The sequence below is a fragment of the Phanerochaete carnosa genome (assembly GCF_000300595.1).
Source record: "Phanerochaete carnosa HHB-10118-sp unplaced genomic scaffold PHACAscaffold_5, whole genome shotgun sequence".
Lineage (NCBI taxonomy): Eukaryota > Fungi > Basidiomycota > Agaricomycetes > Polyporales > Phanerochaetaceae > Phanerochaete > Phanerochaete carnosa.
The window spans coordinates 1,650,710-1,665,902 of NW_006767632.1; the positions used below are offsets into that span (position 1 = coordinate 1,650,710).

Genomic DNA, 15,193 nt, shown 5'->3' on the forward strand with positions numbered 1-15,193 from the left:
GGCGTAAGCCGTAGCGACGTACAGTTGACGCGCTCCGCTTCGCCCTTCTTCTTTGGTGGCGTCAGCTCGAGAGGTAGACTCTCCATGAATCGCACAAAGTTTTTGCATTCTTCAGGAGAGAAGAGGTCCTGCAATATGTAATGTCTAGCACCACACATCATATAGGTACAAGCGGACGTACGTCTATGAGAATGATCTGGTCATCTAGAAGCACGCGGCTCTCTAGATACTTCTTAGCCGAAACGACGGGAAACTGCGCCGAAAACAATACGGGCTTCGGAGTAAAAGGTACGGCTGCGGCTGGCTTCTTCTTCGCCATTGGTCAAAAACGGGAGTCCAAAGGGTGTGTGTGTGTTGGCAGTGTCTGTACACCAAGACCAGCTTAGAAGTATATGTATAAAGTTACCTAAGAATGAGGTAAGTCACTTTGCCGGAGTGGTTAACGGGATCGCCTGCTATTCGTAGCTGTTAGCGGTTGGGCTTTGCCCGCGTGTGTTCGAATCGCACAGGTGACGCTTTTTGCTACCCTAAAGGCTTCAACCGTTTGGTAATAACTTTGGTAACTGTATTACTTTTAAAGTTTAGCGTTTGTTAACTTTGGTTTGTGTGTAAGACCAAGACTTTTCTGTGAACAACAGTTATAATTATTTATAAACATCTCATAAATAGTAAACAATCAGTAAACAAACAATTAGTATCGGCATCCATCATTTATCTTTGTGCATTGCGCCGGAATTAGAGGTCGGTACGCTGGAATGGCTACCGAGCAATATACGACAGGGCGGCTGGTATCGAGCCTATCGCCGACGGGACGTGAACCAATTGCTGGCACAGGTGTTAGCTCGGGCACGACAGACAGTATATCATGATACAGCTCGCGTTAAGCCCCAAAATCATCTAGAGTCGACCTAGAAAGCTGCCGCCTGGGTGCAGACTTAAGCTTCTGGTACTTGACATGTCCTTTCCGGGGATAGATCTGTTCAACTCGTCTTGAACTTATAAACTTATACGAAATTTATATACCCCGAAACTCAAGATTACTCTTTTCTCCGATGTCTGCAGCCGATAGCACCATAAATACCATACCCTACTGCGGTCATATACTCATCATTGGAGGCAGAGTTCGTATGAGATTCTGCGGCAAAGTCTGTCCTCAGACTATTCGGTATCTGTTGGTGCCCATAGGATGCAACGACCACTTGCATTGCCGCTAGCAGCCCTTTCAAGAATATTGGGATGCGAGCACGTCACAGCTTGCACAGCAGTGATCTTGTTCTTGTCCGCGAGCTTCGTGATGAGCTCACCCTTGTACGAACGGATGTCAAGTGAGCGGTCCATGTTACCGAGCTGACATACGTGTTAGATCTAAACTGAAGTAGGGCTGCTTAGCACTTACTGTGAAATGGGGGTAAACATCCGGGTTAGGATTCCACTGTGCTCTGAGCAGCGTAACCCACTTGCCCTGTGGAGAAAGTCCGTCAGAGGAACGATCGATATGGAAGCTGAGAATGCTTACCGTCTGGCAGTTGTGATGGAACTGGTGCGCAGGCCGCATACTCGGAAACTCAGCATCTTTCTGTGTGACCTCGGGCTTAATGTCCCATACTGTGCCGAGAATCAGTCTGGCGCAACAAATCAGCGAGGGTGAAACACACTCTGGATAGTGTCGTCGTAGCTGGTGCTGACGGCTCGGCGACCATGGGGATCCCAATACCCAGCGGTTACGGACTTGCCGTGCCTCCACTCGCCCCGCATGACGTCCTTGCCCGCTTTCGTTTCCCTGAACTCTTCGAGCTGCTCTGCATTGATCTCATATGGACCTTTGCCTTTGATGGATATGCTTTGTAGTTTCCGGGCATCCCATATTCTGCACATGGGTCAGCGATAGACCACCCAGGTCGAGTAACGGCGAGAGCATACCTCAGCACACGAGAATTTGACGTAGTTAGTAGGAGGTTGGTCACCACAGGATTAACACTTAAGCATCCGATCTTGTCTTCGGATAATTGGTACCACCTCGCCTTCGACTTGTCCTCGCGCAGATCCAGATGGGTCACTCCACCGTTGGAATCCGCTATCCACATCTCGTGACCATGTGGAGGTAAGTCCATGGTAGTTGGCAGAGCGTTCTCGTTGTATAAGATTTCAGTGGATATACTGGACACAAAAGAGGTGGTCCGGATAGTGCCATCGTACGAACTGGTGTATACCTGCAGGACGCATTGATTAGTGCAAGGCAAACAGTCAAGAGAGCTATTTACGCTATGAGCATCGATGGGATCAAATCTGATTGAGGAAATGGACGAATGGGAAGAGTTTGGCCAATGAAGCTGCATTCGCCATGACTTCCCACCTTCGCCATCTCCTTGCGAGGCGACATCTCCATCCTCTTCCACCTCTTCTGCCGGCGCACGAGCATCCCATATGCCCAGAGTGCCGTGCTTGTCTGCAATGGGGTTTTCAACGGACCTTCGTGAGTCACTGACACGATATCATACCTCCGAAGAATATCAGGTCCTTGGTCTTCTCAGGATGGTATGCTGCGCTGTATATCCGCTCCTTCGTGACCTTCGCCCTCGACACAATTTCCATGCCCCCAAGCTTCTTCTTTAACTCGGTAACTGCGGCTTCATGGTGTTCTTCATCGTATTGGTACGAGTTCATGTCGCCAACGCGCCGTGCATTAACCGTCTTCGTTGTGACTTGAAGGGAGGCCGTAAGAGCCATTACTTCCTGTGCTTCTTGATCTTCCAGGTGAGCATACATCTCGAGGCTGTCGTGCCTTGGCTTCTTGACTTCGCGTGCACGCTCTTCTGCTTCCAATCTCTCCTGCTCAAGCTTCTGGCGAAGCAACTCCTCTTCTTGCTGCCATGTATCATATCGACGGTCAAGAAAGCAGTGTCGTAAGAGCTGAGAACTTTGCTCACCTCACGTTTCCGCTTCTTCTCCGGCGTCTCATCTGGGTCGGGTACACTCCTTCGCAGCCTTGACGACGTCCTAGTCGGTAGAGCTGGTCCAGCTTCGCGTTTTAGCCGCTGCTTCGCAGATCGCACCGGCTTTACTTTTGGCTTTTCAGCCGTTACATGCTTCTTCGGAATGTCGAGGGAGACGTCGAGTTGCGCGAGGAGTGCACGATTGCGGGCAATGTTGGCTTCACGCTCTTCCTCGCTGAAGACAGAGTTTGCACAAGTAGCCAGTATTGACATTCTTACCACTCACAAATCAGACATTTTGGCCAGCCTCCGCCGAAGATAGGTCGATGATGAGGAACTGTGAAGAACAGACGTCAAGCTGCCGAGGTCGTTGTTGTCCAAGGGAGCGTCGCGGCGCGTCCAGAATGATAGGCGGCAATCATGGCGCGTCACGTCACATCACCCCGTGAGCCCGTAACAGACAGCGTCTTCCTTCGTCACGAGCAGAACGTAATAAAAAGCAAGATAAATTATTGTGATCAATTTACGACGCCAGGCCATCACCCATACTAATCACAAACGTAGTTCTGCCTCCTCGGGGCAACACCAAAGCCTTCTCTGCGCCATGCAGCTGATGCGTCTCGCAACTTGGAGTGGTGACGGATCGCATTCGACCTTCTGTGGATACAGGCAGGGCTTGTACAGCCACTTTTGGGAGTGGAAGCTTGCCGTGATGGAGTGCAATGAGCGTAATGGGCACTTCAAACGTTTGACCGTCCTGCAATATGTCATGACCAACGGCAATTGAGCCGAGAGTATTCCTCCTCACCTTTGCGACAAAGTCACCACGCTTCCGGCCGCTCACGAGCCAGTCCTTAGTCATTTCCTCGACATCAAATTGCATAACATATGAATCCTTGTCCAGATCTTCGATCGGAGCCCAATGGAACGATGTCTCTATCGTCAAGGTCGCGGATATTGGTTGACCGGCGTATAGGGGCAGGGGTGTCGGAGACGGATTCGGCGAGGAGGATATGCTTGGCGGAATGCAGAGTCGTGCAGCAGCGAGAATCTAAAACAATCGTCAATCATGTGGCAATCATGAGGCAATCTCGTACGCCAGACCACTCACATGCATTTGCGGGACGTCCAGCGGGATGACGATCTTGCGCCAGCTCTCTTCGTTGTCTTCTGGTCGTTGTCCACGTTTCAAAACCTGGCTTGGCATCAGCATATAGGTAAGCAAGCGGTTGATGACCACCTACATCCGCCGCGATCGACAGAACTTCACTTGTCTCGTCGTCTGCAGGTAGACTAGGTACATTGAGTTCCCCAGTTATACCATACAGTTCTACCCAAGAAGCGTTCTGCTCCAGAGCTTGAACGAAGGCATTGACGAGGAAGTCACGATGGATCGTAGTTGATGGCTTTGCAGCTAAGGCTTCATCAACAGCTGCTTCGATGAAATATTCCACCTCTTCACGAAGCATGCGGTAGGTGATGTGCAGGTGCAATAGATCTCGCCCTTTGCCCTTCTTAGAGTCCAGTTGAAACAAGAATCGGCCTGGCTGCTCAGGTGTAACAGTCTAAAGTCATACTAAGATAAACATGCTTATTGTAGTAAACTTGGCACTTACAATGACCCCTGATTGCTGCACCATGCTTTTGGTGATCTTCAAGCCATCATCGTTCGCATTTGTCGACCGCAGCTCCATCTCCTTGATTCTGACGTGCTGATGAGACGTAGAGGACAGCGTGAATCTTGTAAACAGGCTTTAGATAGCAAAAGGGTTCAGCACAGTATGCAGATATAGTCTTGGCCAGCGCTCACCGAGTCCCGCGGAAGAAATCTTCGACATTCACAGCCAAAGGAAGAGCGGTCTGCACCACGCGCGGCAGATGTACCGTTCTGGTGATAGTAGACTCTTTCGCAGTGACGTAAGTGATAGTTACCACTACTCGCTAATACACCACATTGGTCAACGTGTTAGCCAGAAGAAGTGATCCTAGACTCACCACAGCATGGAAGGCAGATGCATCAGTGTGAGGCACAGACATGCGGATGGTAGTATCCTTGAGCATGTTGAGCAAGATCATAGAATTATCGACGGTCTCGAATGTGAGATCATCTTCCTCCGTCTCGAGCTGAGCTTGGTCTACATGGAATTGAACGCCGGCCGGAGCAACGAGCCGTATCATTGCCTTCGACACGTCGTTACGCCCAGTGTTGAGCGCCAACACCACCTTCGGTGGAGCACCGAGTTGAACTGCGAAGTTGTTAGAGTGTGCTTTCACGAGACTGTCAAAGCCGGGCTGCGCGTACCCATCTCAGGCTGACAGAGCTTGACGTCAAGTGCTCTCAGGTCCCTGGGCACTCTAACCAGGACAGGAGGCAATTTTGCCTTCTGGCTCTTAGTATTGCCAGGCACGCGCAGCCATTGGAGCATGAGTCGAGCGATCTGGGCTTGGCCGCTATACAAGGAATACGTCCCGACCGTTGCAGACTACACTTCGATGAACGAACGGCGGGAGAGACTGGGAAGACGTATCTCACTTACTGGACAGAAGAGCATTAGGACACTGTTTCCCGGGGGTAACGTCTCTATTTTCTCGGAAAACGTAAGCTTGTTGCCCTCGCAGCCTTGCAAGACAACGCTAATCTCATCTACAGGAATATCCTAGGAGAGATGATTAATCTCCAGCGTCACCCACTGTCAAAAGCAGGTTGCGTACACACGGCAAGTAATTCTTGACTTTGACAGCTAAGAGAGCTCCGTCTCGAGTCTCGGAGAGTTTAGCACCCGTCTCGGAAATCGAGAGTGATATCGCAGGATGGTCAGGCTGAATCATGTCTTTTTTTAAAGGTCAGAAGCCAGCAGAAACTTTGGATAGCATACACGGACCTGTCTCAATAGACGAAGCAGCTTCGCGTAAAGCCTGTACCAGGGACGACGTGTAGGCAACATGATCATCTTTGGTTATTAGCAGCGCCTTTCCTAGATCCTGCACGTATGCCTTGAGGTACTCTAGTAAAATAAGTAACCAGTCCTTGTCGTGAGGCTTCGCCACGGAATCGTGAAGGTCCAACGCTCGGGTAAGCATGAAGGCCTCCAGTGAAGTCCACCCGTGCGGGGAATAATGCGCCGGTAAAGACGTGTACGTCTGCATGGCATTCGACAGCCGGCCGCGCACACTGCGAAGGTATCTCAGGTTTATCATGATTTCAAGCAAAAAAAAAAAAGAAAGAAAAAAGACTAACACGTCAAGCGCAGCCAGGCTTCCGTGCATCCGCAGCGCGAACTTTCTCCGTCCCGCGCTAGCGTATAGCTCAATGGCCTGATTAGTGAGCCCGATGTATGACTCGAAAAAGGCCTCCTGGTCTTGCAATGCACTGCGCAAATCAGTGTTGGATATTGCGGACAGACTATCCGGAGTGGCGCTAGGTGTCTTCTCGGGCCTGGCCTTGGGTAAAGCATCTGTGAAAGGCGGTTGGCAGGGAAGGAAACCAAAGTCGATGCCGAGGATATCAAGCTGGCGAGATAAGACGTCCTGTTCCGCAAGAGTAGCATGCAGACTCACTTGATGTCGAGCGAGTTCAACGAGTTCACCCCGGACAGCGTTGAAAGCGGCAAGAGCAGGCTTGGTCATTTCCGCCGACCTTGCCCACCCGTTACACTGATCAACTACGCTTAGAGCTGACGAGTAGGTCCAAGACTCGACAAAATGCGGCGGAAGTTGATCCTGTGAACTCAATGAGACGCATACATCGAGATGGTGTGGTGATATCCAACCTTGATCTCTCGCAATCGCCACATAAAGGTCCGCAGAAATGTAACGGCCTTACGACCCACTTCGACGACGCGGCCCATGCTGCTGAAAATTGCACACTGATTGGCAAGGAGGTAGACACGGAAGTCCAAGACGGATATCGAGTTTGCGAGTATGAGATCTCGGTATGGCTTCCTGGTCACGGACAACAGAGGAGCCGAGTCGTCGTTACGAGTCGGACTGGCCAACGTGCCAAACCACGAGAGGTTCTTGTCTCTCAGCACTTGGAAGAACAAGACCTCTAACTCGTCGTACACGAGTAAAGCTTCTTCGTGCAAGTTCATACCCTCGAAGGAGGATGCAAGACTTTCCTAACGTTGCAACCTATCAGGGAAAGGCTTCTCGAGGCAATATTAATATCAAGCACCTTCAATATGAAATATGTACAGAAGTTCCAACCAGGCATCTGCCTTTGACCCTCGGAACGTCTGACCTCTTCCTCACGTTGTGTGATGGCGCTGTCGAAAGCAGAGAGTATTCCCTCCTTAACCTTGTTGATGAGCTCCGCCCAAGCTGCAGGGTTATCGTACCCAGGCGACCATATGAGCTGGACGCATCTACGGGAGCGTAAGACGAAGTGACATAGAGTGCAAAGACATCTCACCGGTCCTTCCTGTCGACATTGAAGTCCGCCTTGATCTTGTCCAGCACCGAGGCTTTCACCTGAAATATCCTGGCACTGGTCGACTTGGAGTCTGGCGGGACAATATGTATGATAAGCCACTCCTGATGCTTGCGATGTACAGCCGTTGTATGCCAATCCTTGATCTGCTTCTTCAAAATGTTTTTGTACGTTTCTGTATCCTGCGTAAAACACTTCAACGAGCACACTCGGTGTATAGGAATTTACGGCTTACCTCACACATGATGATGTAGGCATTTAACAAAGGTTTCTCCAGAATCGTCTGGGGGACCTGAGACGTGTGCTCGTCTCGCAGCGCGTCAACCGCGACCAGGTTCACATACAACTCCTGTATCGTGCGGATTGTTGGCCGAGAAGTAGACTTCCAGTGAAGATTCCTGAGCGGTACTTGTGCTTGAAGGGCTATATGTACCTGCTTCCAGAGGCCTGTAGACAAGAAGGATGGTGGCGCGGTATAGGTGATCGTCGCGCGTTGCGGTCCAGACATAGCGGGTTCGACCAAACGATGAGAATCTACTGTAGCGAGTTTATCAACACACTAATAGTTATTCAGGGAATGTTAGAGCGAGAGGGTACTATCTCGTGGGAGTACTGTCGAGAGTGATTTCCTTGCAAGTGCAAGGTTGCATTTTCGGCGCTCTCGGCTCCGGACCGGTACACTGGCTCGTTAACAGCGTGAAGGAGTGTGTATCGTGCGTGATTGTAAGGGACGCTCCAAACTATATACATTAAGATTCTAGCTTACGAGACGGCACATCCCTGCCCTCTGGATACCCAAAGTAAACCCCAAGAACAAGAAAGAGATTTGCACCGCAAAGTACGGCAGACGAAAGATTAGTGGACGGGTACACATTCCAAGCATACTCGATTCCGAGAAGTATGACAAATCTAGCATGCGAAAAATGAGCCAGAACACCTATGAGAACATGGGGCTGCTTACTTCACCGGCAGAGAGTATTTAGTCCTCCATAACAGAAAGGGTATCTGGGAAGCATACCACGAATAAAATTGATAATGCAGGGAGCGGGCGAAGATGATTCCAATCAGATTAGACGTGAACAGAGCCGTCACGACATCTATGCCTGTCGTCAGTTACGGCGGAGGTTGAGAGAGCGACTGTGATACATACAATCTGCAGAGAGAGGAACGAGACTCGGCGCAGAAGACGGCCTCCGGAGGGTCCTGTCGAGTACTGCGAGTGCCCCACCGTCTCTCCTACACCATCTGAACCCAAAAATCACCAATGTCCCGAGATGAAGGACCAGTAGTGTCCTCGCCCAAACGGAACTAAGGAACATTTCTTCTGGTACGAATCGCCAGTTTACAGTCCACTTGTACAGGAATTGCCGAGAGAATTCGAAAGCATTGCTGAGGTACGAACGAGGATACTCTTGGATAAATGGCCACCCAATAGCGACCTGAGAGAATGCCAAGAGTCCAACGGCCCCTATGGTGTGAAGGAAGCCTCTCCGTCTGACAAGAACCACGAGGATACCTGGAAGGTATAGCAGGGCAGACATCTTGATGGATACAGAGGCACTGAGATTATGTGAGCAGCGCATCCGAGAGGGGCATACATATGACATACCTGAACAGCATAATTCCTAGAGAATCGTACCCACTCGCAAATGCTAGGGTTGTGGCTTGTGTTCCCACCACTTCCCAACAATCGTTGAAGAGACGAAGGACATATATTGAATGTAACCTCTTGCTCAAAGGCAGAATCATCAGTACCCAGTTCGGGATGTTTCCTGCCTTGTAATAAATGCCGCATGTTGTTGCAAGCGCAGTGATGTAGAGTAGGCCATAGATCTGTTGAGCTGCTTTAAGGTTGATGCCAGACTGTGTGAGGCCATAGAGGAATTTGTGGACGTAGACATGTCCAGCGGGGTAGCTTAAGGGGTATAAGCACAAGCAATCTTGGAAGAGCGTGTTGGCTCACACTAGAGGTCCCGTAGGCCCGGAAATCAAAGCGTAATCCCTCTCTCCCTTGAGATATAGTTCTAGCTGGTACATGTACGTCTCCCAGTCAATCTCAGTATCTGCGCAGCTGACAGCGTGAGCTCGGGGCCGATCCAGAGATGGCGAGGTTTCATACATGGTACAAAGCGGATGATGAGTTGGGTTAGAACAGTATCACCTAGGACGACCAGGACTGCAAGGGTGAGGAAGTAGCGGGGGTCGGTGAGTAGACATCTGAAGTACTGGAAGAGGTCTCCCGGAGATTGAACAGTGGTCAGTGACGGTAAGGAAGACATCGGGGGCGTCTACAAACCCATCAATTCTGTCATCATGCTCGCCACGCCGCCGCAGCGGACGGCCGGAAATTCGATGTCTTCACCTCTTATACTGAAACTACCCTCACCGCCGTATCGCAGCCTATTCAACCCCCTTCAGGCTTATCCTCCATAGTTGCTTCGTTTTTGCGATGGTCGTTTTTAATCCCGGTGCTGCGATCCTCCATACAGCCGCGGCTGCAATCATGACGTACGCGTGGTTCGAGCTGGACAGCCTACCACACAGCACTCTTGTGCAGCAGCAAAAGGGGGGTCACTTTCAGTTTTTGACTATCCAAGGGTAAGTTGGCCATGACACCGATGCGATGATCTTGCTAACTCTGGTGTGTATAGACTCGTGGTAGCATGGCTAACCATGGTTTTGAGCTTGTCAGCCGATGTATTCCCTTCGATTAAAGGTATGTCGCAAAATTTGTGCGTGCATGCGCAATACTTGACCGTTTCACAATATGTGCAGCCATACGAAAAGTCAAGCGTGCCCTCTTCATGATCGCAATGCCGGTGAGCCTGCTAGTTCAAGGCTCTGCTTGCATTTCTCTGACCGAGCACACAGCTGGCGGCGGTGATATCTGCTATATACTGGGGTTTAATTCTTTTTATGCCTCACCTAATTCTAAGGGCTTCAGAGAAGGAAGAATGGCAGCCTGCGACTGCCACCTCCGACCTTCCTGGTCTCTTGCGGGTACCTATCAAGCTTGATCTCGCGCTTCATGCCATTCCTGGCACCGCGCTCATCTTCGACTTCTTCCTCTTCGAGGTCAAGTATGCGAAGAACACGGCCCGTTATGGCGGAGCAGTCATCGCTACTCTGGCTGGCATCTGGTACTCGTGCTGGGTCGAGTACTGTGCGTCTTACAACAAGATATGCAAGTATCTGCAATTACTCCGAACGAGCTATGACGCTAACGATGTTTGTCACATCCAGTCCCGTACCCGTTCCTCACATTCAACCCGTTCCCTATCCGGGTCGCCATTTACTTCGCCGCAAGTTCGTTCTCCTACCTGGTCTTCCAAGTGCTGAACTGGGTCCACCCATGAGGAGCCGCTGAGGATAATCTGTACTAGCTGCCCACTTGCCGACTAGACCTATCATATTCAGAAAGATTTTGAACGAATCTGAGGCTATTTTGACGTTATCAATATATTCTGACTTGCAAGACGAAGCGCTTACCGTTGAGCGCCACCAAGTTTGTCAATCGGAGATCGCGCCCTCGATCGAGATTTACTTTGATGTCTCTGACTCGTGCATATCCCCCAACTTTTGTCTTCTTTTCACCTTCACTTCCCACCTTTGGCTCTGCTGACATGGCCGACCTCCCAACTAAACAGAAACTGTGGGGTGGACGCTTTACTGGCAAGACTGACCCACTGTAAGTTGCAGTGCGCTCTTCTGCGCGCGCGTGTGCCGATATTGGTAGCATGCACGAGTTTAACCAGTCACTGCGATACGACAAGCGTATGCACGCCGTGGATATTCGAGGATCAATAGCATACGCCAAGGCATTGACAAAAGTTGGCATCCTTACGTCCGAGGAGGAGCTGAAGATTGTCCAGGGTCTCCAGACTGTGGGCAAGGAGTGGGAAGACGGAGTGGTAGGCCGTTTCGAAGTTCATACATTACCGCTTGGCTGATCTGTGGCGTACTTCTTGTGCAGTTTGAGATTAAATCTGACGATGAAGACATCCATACCGCGAACGAGCGGCGACTGAGTGAGCTTATCGGCCCGTTAGGTGGCAAGTTACACACGGGTCGCTCGCGAAACGATCAAGTCGCGACGGATATGCGTCTCTGGCTTCTTGATCAGGTCAAGGAGATTAAATCTTGCCTGAAAGCCTTGATTCGTGTCATGGTCGAGCGTGCAGACAGAGAGAAGGACTACCTTCTTCCTGGGTATACCCATCTTCAGGTGGGGGTTTGTTGAATTGCGACGCACCCTGGATCTGACAACTTTTGATGACTAGCGGGGACAGCCAATTCGCTGGTCACACCTCCTTCTCTCGCATGCTTTCTCGTTCCACGCTGACCTCCAACGCCTTCAACAGCTCATTCCCCGCATTTCTGTCTCGCCGCTAGGTTGCGGTGCTCTAGCGGGAAATCCCTTCGTCGTTGATCGCGAATTTCTCGCAGCAGAGCTCGGCTTCCAGTCAGTCGCAGAAAACAGTCTGTGGGGCGTAGGAGATCGAGATTTCATCGTCGAGTTTATGATGTGGGCGAGCTTGTCCATGACACATATCAGCCGAATGGCTGAGGACTTGGTTGTCTACTCTACTGCTGAGTTCGGCTTCGTATCGCTGAGCGATGCGTACAGGTGTGTGGTCAATGTTCTTTGTATGTGGGCGTATACTCACGGTTTTCGCGCACCAGCACTGGGTCGAGTATCATGCCCCAAAAGAAGAACCCGGATTCACTCGAGCTCTTGCGGGGGAAGTCCGGCCGAGTCTTTGGTAACGTCAGTAATTGGTCACAGTTCACGCTGTCTGCACTAATTTTGCACTGTAGATGGCTGGGTTCCTCATGACTCTGAAAGGCCTCCCATCGACGTACAACAAAGATCTCCAAGAGGATAAAGAGCCTCTCTTTGACGCCGTAGATACCATCTCAGCGTCATTTAAAATTGCAGAGGGCGTCATCGCGACGATGGAGGTATGCAGCCATTCTTTCTCGTGTTTCCGCATGAATCTTAGCAACATCCACAGGTACACGGCGATAAAATGCGCCAAGCCCTCACTATGGACGTTCTCGCCACAGATCTCGCGGACTATCTCGTTCGAAAAGGAGTAAGTCTCCCTAGACATGATTATCGATAACCGCTGCTAACTGCTATGCATTCAGATCCCCTTCCGCGAAACACATCACATTTCGGGACGCGCAGTTGCACTCGCCGAATCTCGAAAGTGCCAGCTCAACGACTTGTCTCTGCAGGACTACCAGAGTCTCAACGATGGGTTCTCCGACGAGATTCATTCTGTCTTCGACTTCGAGGCGAGCGTCGAGAGGCGGGAGTCTATTGGAGGTACGAGCCGTAAAATGGTCGAGAGGCAGATCTCGGTGTTGCGGGTAGCCCTCCAAAAGTAGCTAGACTTGTAATGCCTCCCCCTTGTATGTTCGCGATATCGAATGCATACCGCTGTCCATGAGTGCCTGTACCTCTCGGCACCCACTGCGTGCACTGCCATGAAGGCCGAAGTTCGGGCGCTTCCGCTGCGCCGTGGATTGGTATTGGTCGCTGCTTTCCGATCCAATGATTGAATTCACAACACTGCCCCTTCTCGCCTTCCCTCATATTCCTGTCCTCCACCTCATACCCTACTTCCTCCATCGCAGCATTGACTGTTGCGCGCCATCCTTTCGTCTTTCTGTCCAACTCATATAGCCTCGCCTACGCCAATCTAACCTCACCTCACACCCTAACGACTAGTAGCAAAAATGGCCAGAGACAGACTCGCAGCCTTGAGGGTGCGTCTCAGCCTCCGTATGATGGACGTAGGATGATACTCATGACGGCTTCAGGCTCAGCAAGGTGCCACGAACAGGTTTGTGGACCGCCGTCGCTGTGGTGGCTGCAACGTTAACAGCGCACGAGCAGCGACTCTTATCCCATGCAAGCAACGGGCGGAACAAACCCCTACGGAAGCGACAGTCAAGCTAGCCTTGACTCGATGGCGAAGGACAGCAACGCTAACCTTACAGGCGACAGCATGTCTAGCTTCTACAGCGAAGTACGTCCGTCCATTCTCCGTCGTACCCGGCGTCTCATAGCCGAATTGTCGCTTCGCTAGATTTCCTCTATTCAAGACGAACTTCGCACCTACAATGATAACGTGCAGCGGATATCGGACCTACACAACCGCTCGCTGAACAACACCGACGATGCCGCCGCTCAGCGCTATACGCAACAGCTCGAAGACCTTGTTGCCGACACCAGCGCACTCAGCAATGTACTGAAGCGTCGCATAAAGGCGCTGGAGAGGCAGGGAGGTAGCGGGAGAGATGGTCAAATTCGGAAACAGCAGGTACGCACACGAAGTGCAGGCAAGATGTAACGGATGGTGCTGATTGTGGCGATTCTGTCCAGACCGCTCTCGTGAAACAAAAGTTCGTGGAGGCAATCCAGAACTACCAGACGGCAGAGCAGCAGTACCGGACGAAGTACAAACAGCGAATGGAGCGTCAGTTCAAGATTGGTACGTCTGGAAGGCAGTGTATCGTGAGGCCGAAAATTGGGAACTGAATGCGCTTCGCTCGGTGTTTCCAGTGAAGCCTGATGCGACACCTGAGGAGGTCAAGGCTGTTGTTAACGATGATGCGGGCGGCCAGATTTTCAGTCAGGCTTTGCTTAACTCAAATCGATATGGCGAGGCAAAGTCAGCGTACCGTGAAGTCCAGGAACGGCACGAAGACATCAAGAAGATCGAGAGGACTCTGACTGAGCTTGCCCAGCTATTCAACGATGTAAGTCTCGCAGCATTTTGCATACAACTGGGAACTGATGTGTGTGCAGATGAGCGTCCTCGTCGAGCAACAAGATGAGACCATCAATACTATCGATGCAACCGCGGCAGATGTGGAGAAGGACGTCGAAGTTGGGTACGTAATTCTTGAGGGCCTAGTCCGTCCCGCGCTCACCATTGCCTAGTCTCCAACACGTCGAGAAAGCAGTTGACTCCGCGCGTTCAGCACGCAAGAAACGTTGGATATGCTTCTTCCTGATTGTTATTATCCTTGCGATTGTTGCAATCGTCGTTGCCGTTTCCATCGTCAAGGCTACCAAGAAGAACTAAGTCTCTCCTTACCTCTGTTATGTTCGCTTGCGCTTTTCGGCTACCCAGGGACTCTTTAGCTTGTAGCATATTTAATTCGTCTCTTCTCGTTATCCAGACTATCCCTTTGATATGTTCGCCTTCTAATTTTTTTTATCTCTACGTCAAATACTGCAGGCGAGTCCACTTATCTCGGAGATCTGGCATAACCTGTATTCAGTGCCTGCGGTCAATATCATCTGCGTAGTTGATACCCTTCATTTGATGCCTCCTTTCAAACGAGCGAGAGTGGCGGTGAGATTGAGTGCGGTGAAACATGCAGAGAACAACATCCCATGTAAAGGCATATGAAGAACCGGCAAGGCACCTTCACTACATTTCGGCTGCCTGGCGACAGCTCGACATGCAGCGGAGCCTGTCGAATGTGACAGTACAAGCGTAGCAACAAAGGCCTTGTTATTCGAATGTCGGTTCCCCTCAACCGGGAGCGCTCAGGAGAGCAGAGGCCACGCCAAACAGGCCTGGAACACCCACGGCGACTACTCCACACTGCGGCCGTGAGCACCCGGATTTAAGGGAAGCTGACAAGGTTTGGCGGGGCGGGGGGCCCGGGGGCTGTCTCGAGGTAGATCGGGGCGGCTTCTCTTATCCCGCCTCCGAGGCTCCGAAAAGCGGGTCGTCGTTTGCACAGCAGACAGTTTTTAGGGAGATAGTTGGGCTGCCCGCGCCGGGCGTGCGTCCGTTACGGGTGT

General features: G+C 51.1%; 7 protein-coding genes and 1 non-coding gene across 8 annotated transcripts; 4 read left to right on the plus strand and 4 right to left on the minus strand.

The window, feature by feature from the left end:
- Positions 1-3: 3 nt before the first annotated feature.
- Positions 4-326, minus strand: PHACADRAFT_256128 (uncharacterized protein). Its single transcript, XM_007395740.1, has one exon. It carries the CDS (start codon positions 317-319, stop codon positions 158-160), a length of 162 nt encoding a protein of 53 aa, XP_007395802.1. The 5' UTR covers positions 320-326; the 3' UTR covers positions 4-157.
- Positions 327-421: 95 nt separating this feature from the next.
- Positions 422-515, plus strand: PHACADRAFT_t68. Its single transcript has one exon. It is a non-coding gene; the product is annotated as a tRNA-Ser (tRNA).
- Positions 516-877: 362 nt separating this feature from the next.
- On the minus strand, positions 878-3,230 carry PHACADRAFT_208996 (uncharacterized protein; the record flags this gene model as incomplete). Its single annotated transcript, XM_007395741.1, has 9 exons — positions 878-1,347; positions 1,397-1,462; positions 1,517-1,605; positions 1,656-1,867; positions 1,921-2,210; positions 2,262-2,446; positions 2,499-2,865; positions 2,928-3,168; positions 3,220-3,230. 9 exons carry the CDS (start codon positions 3,228-3,230, stop codon positions 1,159-1,161), a joined length of 1,650 nt encoding a protein of 549 aa, XP_007395803.1. The 3' UTR covers positions 878-1,158.
- A 168-nt stretch (positions 3,231-3,398) lies between these two features.
- Positions 3,399-7,958, minus strand: PHACADRAFT_143869 (uncharacterized protein). The gene is made up of 17 exons (XM_007395742.1): positions 7,598-7,958; positions 7,345-7,544; positions 7,108-7,297; positions 6,704-7,051; positions 6,492-6,653; positions 6,172-6,443; positions 5,816-6,105; positions 5,646-5,764; positions 5,471-5,590; positions 5,236-5,416; positions 4,929-5,179; positions 4,744-4,874; positions 4,550-4,685; positions 4,194-4,498; positions 4,045-4,132; positions 3,742-3,984; positions 3,399-3,690 (listed from the first exon to the last, which is right to left on the minus strand). Exons 1-17 carry the CDS (start codon positions 7,868-7,870, stop codon positions 3,457-3,459), a joined length of 3,543 nt encoding a protein of 1,180 aa, XP_007395804.1. The 5' UTR covers positions 7,871-7,958; the 3' UTR covers positions 3,399-3,456.
- An 88-nt stretch (positions 7,959-8,046) lies between these two features.
- PHACADRAFT_120945 (glycosyltransferase family 58 protein) lies at positions 8,047-9,650 on the minus strand. Its single transcript, XM_007395743.1, has 6 exons — positions 9,482-9,650; positions 9,326-9,425; positions 8,972-9,277; positions 8,513-8,922; positions 8,324-8,459; positions 8,047-8,271 (listed from the first exon to the last, which is right to left on the minus strand). Exons 1-6 carry the CDS (start codon positions 9,639-9,641, stop codon positions 8,112-8,114), a joined length of 1,272 nt encoding a protein of 423 aa, XP_007395805.1. The 5' UTR covers positions 9,642-9,650; the 3' UTR covers positions 8,047-8,111.
- Positions 9,651-9,819: 169 nt separating this feature from the next.
- Positions 9,820-10,820, plus strand: PHACADRAFT_256130 (uncharacterized protein). The gene is made up of 5 exons (XM_007395744.1): positions 9,820-9,960; positions 10,014-10,078; positions 10,138-10,181; positions 10,234-10,546; positions 10,606-10,820. Exons 1-5 carry the CDS (start codon positions 9,866-9,868, stop codon positions 10,716-10,718), a joined length of 630 nt encoding a protein of 209 aa, XP_007395806.1. The 5' UTR covers positions 9,820-9,865; the 3' UTR covers positions 10,719-10,820.
- A 150-nt stretch (positions 10,821-10,970) lies between these two features.
- Positions 10,971-12,814, plus strand: PHACADRAFT_256131 (uncharacterized protein). Its single transcript, XM_007395745.1, has 8 exons — positions 10,971-11,050; positions 11,099-11,273; positions 11,336-11,587; positions 11,643-11,989; positions 12,046-12,130; positions 12,181-12,324; positions 12,378-12,458; positions 12,514-12,814. The coding sequence occupies exons 1-8, from the start codon at positions 10,986-10,988 to the stop codon at positions 12,754-12,756; spliced, it is 1,392 nt and encodes a 463-aa protein (XP_007395807.1). The 5' UTR covers positions 10,971-10,985; the 3' UTR covers positions 12,757-12,814.
- Positions 12,815-13,003: 189 nt separating this feature from the next.
- PHACADRAFT_256134 (uncharacterized protein) lies at positions 13,004-14,755 on the plus strand. The gene is made up of 8 exons (XM_007395746.1): positions 13,004-13,137; positions 13,192-13,211; positions 13,265-13,400; positions 13,461-13,694; positions 13,757-13,865; positions 13,937-14,133; positions 14,183-14,268; positions 14,318-14,755. The coding sequence occupies exons 1-8, from the start codon at positions 13,108-13,110 to the stop codon at positions 14,460-14,462; spliced, it is 957 nt and encodes a 318-aa protein (XP_007395808.1). The 5' UTR covers positions 13,004-13,107; the 3' UTR covers positions 14,463-14,755.
- The last annotated feature ends 438 nt before the right edge of the window (positions 14,756-15,193 follow it).

Coding starts and splice junctions, on each gene's coding strand:
- PHACADRAFT_143869 (XM_007395742.1), bottom strand. CDS start 7,870: ATGTCTGGACCGCAACGCGCGACGATCACCTATACCGCGCCACCATCC. Junction 7,052..7,107: donor GTACATATTTCATATTGAAG/GTGCTTGATATT, acceptor TTGCAACGTTAG/GAAAGTCTTGCATCCTCCTT. Junction 5,591..5,645: donor TCAAGAATTACTTGCCGTGT/GTACGCAACCTG, acceptor CATCTCTCCTAG/GATATTCCTGTAGATGAGAT.
- PHACADRAFT_256128 (XM_007395740.1), bottom strand. CDS start 319: ATGGCGAAGAAGAAGCCAGCCGCAGCCGTACCTTTTACTCCGAAGCCC.
- PHACADRAFT_256130 (XM_007395744.1), top strand. CDS start 9,866: ATGACGTACGCGTGGTTCGAGCTGGACAGCCTACCACACAGCACTCTT. Junction 9,961..10,013: donor CAGTTTTTGACTATCCAAGG/GTAAGTTGGCCA, acceptor TGGTGTGTATAG/ACTCGTGGTAGCATGGCTAA. Junction 10,079..10,137: donor TGTATTCCCTTCGATTAAAG/GTATGTCGCAAA, acceptor CAATATGTGCAG/CCATACGAAAAGTCAAGCGT.
- PHACADRAFT_256131 (XM_007395745.1), top strand. CDS start 10,986: ATGGCCGACCTCCCAACTAAACAGAAACTGTGGGGTGGACGCTTTACT. Junction 11,990..12,045: donor TCGCTGAGCGATGCGTACAG/GTGTGTGGTCAA, acceptor TTCGCGCACCAG/CACTGGGTCGAGTATCATGC. Junction 12,459..12,513: donor ACTATCTCGTTCGAAAAGGA/GTAAGTCTCCCT, acceptor CTATGCATTCAG/ATCCCCTTCCGCGAAACACA.
- PHACADRAFT_120945 (XM_007395743.1), bottom strand. CDS start 9,641: ATGTCTTCCTTACCGTCACTGACCACTGTTCAATCTCCGGGAGACCTC. Junction 8,460..8,512: donor CGTTCCTCTCTCTGCAGATT/GTATGTATCACA, acceptor CGACAGGCATAG/ATGTCGTGACGGCTCTGTTC. Junction 8,272..8,323: donor AAATACTCTCTGCCGGTGAA/GTAAGCAGCCCC, acceptor TTCGCATGCTAG/ATTTGTCATACTTCTCGGAA.
- PHACADRAFT_256134 (XM_007395746.1), top strand. CDS start 13,108: ATGGCCAGAGACAGACTCGCAGCCTTGAGG. Junction 13,212..13,264: donor GCTCAGCAAGGTGCCACGAA/CAGGTTTGTGGA, acceptor ACAGCGCACGAG/CAGCGACTCTTATCCCATGC. Junction 14,269..14,317: donor GAGAAGGACGTCGAAGTTGG/GTACGTAATTCT, acceptor ACCATTGCCTAG/TCTCCAACACGTCGAGAAAG.